Raw genomic sequence first — 6,911 nt, forward strand, 5'->3', positions numbered from 1 at the left:
CTGTTTTTCTGTCTGTTTTTCTAACTTTCTTTCTCTCTCTCTCTCTCTCTCTCTCTCTCTCTCTCTCTCTCCTTCTCTGTCTAACACACAGAAACAATGTGTGCACGTGAAAGAGTGAGTTGGGCGAGAGAGAGAATGTGTTTTACAGAGAGTATGTGTGTGTGTGTGTGTGTGTGTGTGTGTGTGTGTGTGTGTGTGTGTGTGTGTGTGTGTGTGTGTGTGTGTGTGTGTGTGTGTGTGTGTGTGTGTGTGTGTGTGTGTGTGAGAGAGATGTCGTGAGAGAGCTGAACAAGGGGTGGAAAGGGGGTGGTGTGAGGGAGACTACTGGTATAAAACCTCCCTCTCCTATGCACACTCCCATTTCTCCTGTGCATTTTGGGGAAGAGTGTGTGTGACTGTCTGTGTGACCTACCGTGGACAGAGAGAGAGAGAGAGAGAGACTACCTGAGGATGAAGCTGGTGTTTGTTGCTACGTTTGCTCTCTTTGCTCTCAGCTCTGTGAATAGAGTGGATTCTTCAGCCTACGACAAGATAGTGACACACAGCCGCATCCGGGCCAGAGTCCAGGGGTAAGGACCATACTGGGGACATAGAAGCAGGGGACAGAGAGAGATGGGGACAAGAAAGGGGGGGTGACAAGAAAGAGATGTAGAGATACAGGGGACATGGGGAGAGAAAAGAGAGAGAGAGAGAGAGAGAGAGAGAGACAGAGACAGAGACAGAGACAGAGACAGAGACAGAGAGAGACAGAGAGACAGAGAGAGCAAGAGAGAGAGGGAGAGAGAGAGAGAGAGAGAGAGAGAAAGAGAAAGAGAAAGAGAAAGAGAGAGAGAGGGAGAGATAGAGAGAGAGAGATAGAGAGGGAGAGATAGAGGGAGAGAGAGAGAGAGAGAGAGAGAGACAGAGACAGAGACAGAGAGAGAGAGACAGAGAGAGAGAGAGCAAGAGAGAGAGCGAGAGAGAGAGAGAGAGAGAGAGAAAGAGAAAGAGAGAGGGAGAGAGAGGGAGAGATAAAGAGAGAGAGAGAGAGAGAGAGAGGTGAGAGAGAGAGAGAGAGAGAGAGAGAGAGAGAGAGAGAGAGAGAGAGAGAGAGAGAGAGAGAGAGAGGGAGGGAGAGAGAGAGAGAGAGAGAGAGAGAGGGAGAGAGAGAGAGACTGGTGAATGATGGAAGGAAGGATAGCTCTTTGCTCTGGACATTTTCCAGGTATCAATAATACCATCTGACTGTAGTACTGCTCAGGAAGCTGAAAGGGATGTTCAGCGACACTATTTTGTGTAAATAACTGAAGGGTTTTAGTTATATCCTCAATAAAACATATAATTAATATATATGAATTAATAATTAATATAGCCTCTGTGTTTGTAGAGGAGCAATCTAGAGATGTGAGGATATTTTTTAACTGTTCTTAAAACAATGTAATACAGAGGTTTAACAACAATACTTTATAGAAACTTTATACTACGAACTAGAAGTTAGAAGCTATTCATTGTTTTTGTTTCTAACACAATTGTAATGTCCATCATTTTAAATGGTTATAATAGGCTGTATTTAACAGTGTTAAACCACAAACTGGTTTAATAATGAGTTCAGGAACATCAATGAAAACATTGTTTCAAAACCTGGAAAATTTGTTACGGTTCCCAGTGTCATTCACAACGTATGAAAGACCAGCATACTTTAGGTAGAGAAATGTTTTCAGCTTTACCCTGAAGGCTAATTTATATCTACACCCTCCTCACACATCTTTCCCCACTCCCTACTCTCCCTCCCCCCTCCCGCCCAATTTTCCCCTCTCGTTTCCTCCCCTCTTCCTCCTCCTTACCCCTCCCTTCTACTCTCCTGCTCCCCACTCCTCCCTTCTCCCCGCCCCTTTCCCCACCCATCTCGTCTCCTCTTCTCCACCTCCCTGTCTCCTCCATCATTCCACTTCCTCCCTCACCCTATCCTCCTCTTCCCCCTCCCTCCCTCCCTCCCTCCCTCCCTCCCTCCCTCCCTCCCTCCCTCCCTCCCTCCCTCCCTCCCTCCCTCCCTCCCTCCCTCCCTCCCTCCCTCCCTCCCATTCCCTCCCTCCCTCTTCTCCCATTCCCTCCCTCCCTCTTCTCCTTCCCTCCCTCCCTCCCTCCCATTCCCTCCCTCCCTCAGACCCAATGTGTGTGCCCTACAGCAGGTGATGGGCACTAAGAAGAAGTACTTCAGTACGTGTAGGAACTGGTACAAGGGCTCCATCTGTGGGAAGAAGGCGTAAGTCACCACCTCTGACTCTAAAAAACGTTGTTTTACACACACACACACACACACACACACACACACACACACACACACACACACACACACACACACACACACACACACACACACACACACACACACACGTGCACACACACACACACACACACACACACACACACACACGTATACACACTATGACGGTATCATTCACATTGTATCAGCTGCATGTGTGTGACCTCTGTGCTGGGTGTCACAGAGGTCGGAGGTGAAATGTCATAGGTCAACCACTTCTGTTAATAGGCAGATGTATTTCCCATGTCTCGTGGTGTTTGTAAGAATCAGAGAGTTTCACTTGAGCTTGGACCTGCAACACTCAACATTTTGTCAATGTAATATATAGAGGAAAAAGCATTGCAAGTTGGAAGTTTTGAAAAAATATTGTTATCGATCAATAATGACAAACCTTCTGGCATTGACAACTTAGATGGAAACCTACTGAGGATGGGATGTGACTCTATAGCCACTCCTATCTGTCAGATCTTTAATCTGAGCCTAGAGGAAAGTATTAGTCCTCTGGTCTGGAAGGAGCCAAAGTATTTCTGCTACCCAGGAGTGGTAATGCAACCTTTACTGGTTCTAACAGCAGACCTATCAGCTTGCTCTTCATGGTAATCAGAGGGCTGATATAAATACTGTGCTGCCAGTCTCTCTTGGCTCAGAGTTGAGGAGAGACTGACTGCATCACTTCTTTTAATAAGAAACATTGTGGTGAAAATCCCAAAGTGTTTACATAGTGAACTTACACACAGCTCTGACACACACACTTACCCAACCAGACATGCCACCAGGGGTCTTTTCACAGTCCCCCAAATCCAGAACAAATTCAAGAAAGCGTACGGTATTGTATAGAGCCCTTAGTGCATGGAACATCCTTCCATCTCATTTTGCTCTAATAAACTGCAAACCTGGTAGATCTCTGTACAACGCCTCTCTGCGCAACGCCTCTCTGCGCAACGCCTCTCTGCGCAACGCCTCTCTGCGCAACGCCTCTCTGCGCAACGCCTCTCCGCGCAACGCCTCTCCGCGCAACGCCTCTCCGCGCAACGCCTCTCCGCGCAACGCCTATCCGCGCAACGCCTCTCCGCGCAACGCCTCTCCGCGCAACGCCTCTCCGCGCAACGCCTCTCCGCGCAACGCCTCTCCGCGCAACGCCTCTCCGCGCAACGCCTCTCTGCGCAACGCCTCTCTGCGCAACACCTCTCTGCGCAACACCTCTCGGCGCAAAACCTCTCTGCGCAACACCTCTCGGCGCAACACCTCTCTGCGCAACACCTCTCGGCAGAACACCTCTCTGCGCAACACCTCTCGGCGCAACACCTCTCGGCGCAACACCTCTCGGCGCAACACCTCTCGGCGCAACACCTCTCGGCGCAACATCTCTCTGCGCAACACCTCTCGGCGCAAAACCTCTCGGCGCAACACCTCTCCCCTATTGGACCTAGATAGTTTGTGTGTATGTATTGATATGTAGGCTACGCGTACCGTGTTTGATGTAGTTCTGTTCTTGAGCTGTTCTTGATTATTAATGTTCTGTACTCTATTGAATACAGCAAAGACCTGCTGTTTTTAGGAGTATTTCACGTTTAAGTTGTTATTTATCAGTGTCAACACTTTGTTCATAACTTTTATAAGCCATAAAATGCACTTTCTCCCTATGTTTCACGCTGCGACCAGCACTGCAGCTGTGATGGATGGAGCATAGCAACGTGTTTCCATAAGTGTTTCCATAAGCTTGCGTTGTTATCATTAGTGGCTTGTGTCTTTTTTAATATTGAGGAATATTTCACTTTCCCCGGTCATAGGAGTAACAACATGAATTGGCGCATGAGGCAGAAATAATGCAGTGCAACTTGAGTTTCGCCATCAGCTGGAAAACGGTGTCTCCTTTTCTCAGCCACCACTGCCTCCTCCTTCCCTCCACTCAGACTGACCATCAGTCCTGTAAAAATATAGAGATATTATGTTATTCATATTTAATATGTTATAACTATATTAACTTTACTCAAGTTGTGTCTCACAAGGAATACAACAAATGAACTATCACCAGTGTGATCATATAGCTATATTTAAAAAAATATATAACTACAAAATGTTCTGAGGAGAACAACATTGGCAGGGCAATTGAAGAATAGCCAATATGCAGTGGTAATGTATTGGACCTATAGTCTACTGTTCAAACATCAGAACTGATTTTTAATTGGTTAATGTTGCTTAGACTTACATTTTCTAGTGATTTAAAAAAAAAAAAAAAAAAAAAGGAGCGGTAGATCTCGGCATTTAGACTCGGAAAATGATTTTGACTCGGAAAATGATTTTGACTCGGAAAATGATTTAGACTCAGAAAATGTTGGAGACCAATGTTTTAGAGAATCAGACCAGTTCTGACTATTAACTGTAGTATGTGTCTGTTAAAGATGTATCTGTTTGTTATCTCTGTTATCTCTCTCCTCTTCTCTCCTCTTCCTCCTCCTCCCTCGTCCTCCTCCTCCTCCCTCCACCTCCCTCCTCCTCCCTCCTCTTCCTACCTCCACCCTCCTCCCTCCACCTCGCTTCTCCTCTCTCCTCCTCCCTCCACCTCCCTCCACCTCCCTCCTCTTCCTACCTCCTCCCTCCACCTCGCTCCTCCTCCCTCCTCTTCTCTCCTCTTTCTCCCTCCTCACTAATCCCCCTCCTCCTCCTCCTCCCTATCTTCTATTCACTCTGGGTTGACAGGTCTCTGGGCTTGTCTACTGACATCATGTGGAATGAATGAAGGTGTGTACGTGCAAATGTATTTTGTATTTAGAACGACAAAATAGTATTTTATTATGATAATCTCTCTCTCTCCCCTTCTCTCTCCCCTTCTCTCTCTCTCCTGTCTAGGCTTGCTCTGTGTATCCTGAGGGTGTGTGTGCATGTGTGTGTGTGTGCGTGCGCGTGTGTGTGTGTTTGTGCGTGCGTGCTTGTGCGTGTGTGTGTGTGTGCATGAATGAATGCGTGTGTGAAAAAGTGGCCTGTGTCTGAATCCGTTTTTTTGCCTGTATCACATAAAAAGTCGTACCACATTTTGTGATGAAGGGAAACTTTTAAAGCAGTGTATAGAATGATGTGTTTCTATCCATTTGGTTCAAACCCACTGACTGGTACATAAATAAAGTGTTTGATCAATAAGTTATTATAATGCTACTCTGATTTGAGAGGTTTAGTCTGGATACAGAGGTTTGGTCTGGATACAAGAGGTTTGGTCTGTATACAAGAGGTTTGGTCTGGATACAAGAGGTTTGGTCTGTATACAAGAGGTTTGGTCTGGATACAAGCGGTTTGGTCTGTATACAAGAGGTTTGGTCTGGATACAAGCGGTTTGGTCTGGATACATGAGGTTTGGTCTGGATTAATGAGATTTGGTCTGGGTACAAGAGGTTTGGTCTGTATACAAGCGGTTTGGTCTGGATACATGATGTTTGGTCTGGGTACAAGAGGTTTGGTCTGGATACAAGCGGTTTGGTCTGGATACAAGAGGTCTGGTCTGGATACAAGCGGTTTGGTCTGGATTAATGAGGTTTGGTCTGGGTACAAGCGGTTTGGTCTGGATACAAGAGGTTTGGCCTACAGATGAGGTTTGGTCTGGATACAAGAGGTTTGGCCTACAGATGAGGTTTGGTCTGGATACAAGAGGTTTGGTCTGGATACAAGAGGTTTGGTCTGGATACAAGAGGTTTGGCCTACAGACAAGGTTTGGTCTGGATACAAGAGGTTTGGCCTACAGATGAGGTTTGGTCTACAGATGAAGTTTGTTCTACAGATGAGGTTTGGTCTAGATACAAGAGGTTTGGTCTGAATACAAGAGGCTTGGCCTACAGACGAGGTTTAGTCTACAGACGAGGTTTGGTCTACAGATTAGGTTTGATCAAGATACAAGAGGTTTGGTCTAGATACAAGAGGTTTGGTCTGAATACAAGAGGTTTGGCCTACAGACGAGGTTTGGTCTACAGACGAGGTTTGGTCTACAGATGAGGTTTGGTCTACAGATGAGGTTTGGTCTAGATACAAGAGGTTTGGTCTGTATACAAGAGGTTTGGCCTACAGATGAGGTTTGGTCTACAGATGAGGTTTGTTCTACAGATGAGGTTTGGTCTACAGATGAGGTTTGGTCTAGATACAAGAGGTTTGGTCTAGATACAAGAGGTTTGGTCTGTATACAAGAGGTTTGGTCTACAGATGAGGTTTGGTCTACAGATGAGGTTTGGTCTACAGATGAGGTTTGGTCTAGATACAAGAGGTTTGGTCTAGATACAATAGGTTTGTTCTAGAACCAGCAGTCTTATGTCTTGTGGGTAGAAGCTGTTCAGCAGTCTTATGTCTTGGGGGTAGAAGCTGTTCAGCAGTCTAATGACGTGGGGGTAGAAGCTGTTCAGCAGTCTTATGGCTTGGGGGTAGAAGCTGTTCAGCAGTCTTATGGCTTGGGGGTAGAAGCTGTTCAGCAGTCTAATGGCTTGGGGGTAGAAGCTGTTCAGCAGTCTTATGTCTTGGGGGTAGAAGCTGTTCAGCAGTCTGATGTCTTGGGGGTAAAACTATTAACCTCTAGCGTCGAGCAATCCCGTATCCAGGAGCGTAATCATAGCCTCAAGCTCATTTGCATAAC

General features: G+C 46.4%; 1 protein-coding gene across 5 annotated transcripts in view; it reads left to right on the plus strand.

Annotated features, from left to right (window-relative positions):
* Positions 1-329: 329 nt before the first annotated feature.
* Positions 330-6,911, plus strand: part of LOC135544024 (periostin-like) — an 80,963-nt gene continuing 74,381 nt past the window's right edge. For 2 of the 5 annotated variants that reach the window (XM_064971363.1, XM_064971366.1), the window contains exons 1-2: positions 331-569; positions 2,144-2,242. In XM_064971363.1, coding sequence (XP_064827435.1) covers positions 451-569; positions 2,144-2,242 — 218 coding nt within the window. In that variant the 5' untranslated portion in view covers positions 331-450. Of the gene's footprint in view, positions 570-2,143; positions 2,243-6,911 lie in introns of all 5 variants that reach the window. The other 3 variants (XM_064971367.1, XM_064971368.1, XM_064971365.1) reach the window with 2 other exon arrangements.

This window comes from Oncorhynchus masou, chromosome 8 (assembly GCF_036934945.1).
Source record: "Oncorhynchus masou masou isolate Uvic2021 chromosome 8, UVic_Omas_1.1, whole genome shotgun sequence".
Taxonomy (NCBI): Eukaryota; Metazoa; Chordata; class Actinopteri; order Salmoniformes; family Salmonidae; genus Oncorhynchus; species Oncorhynchus masou.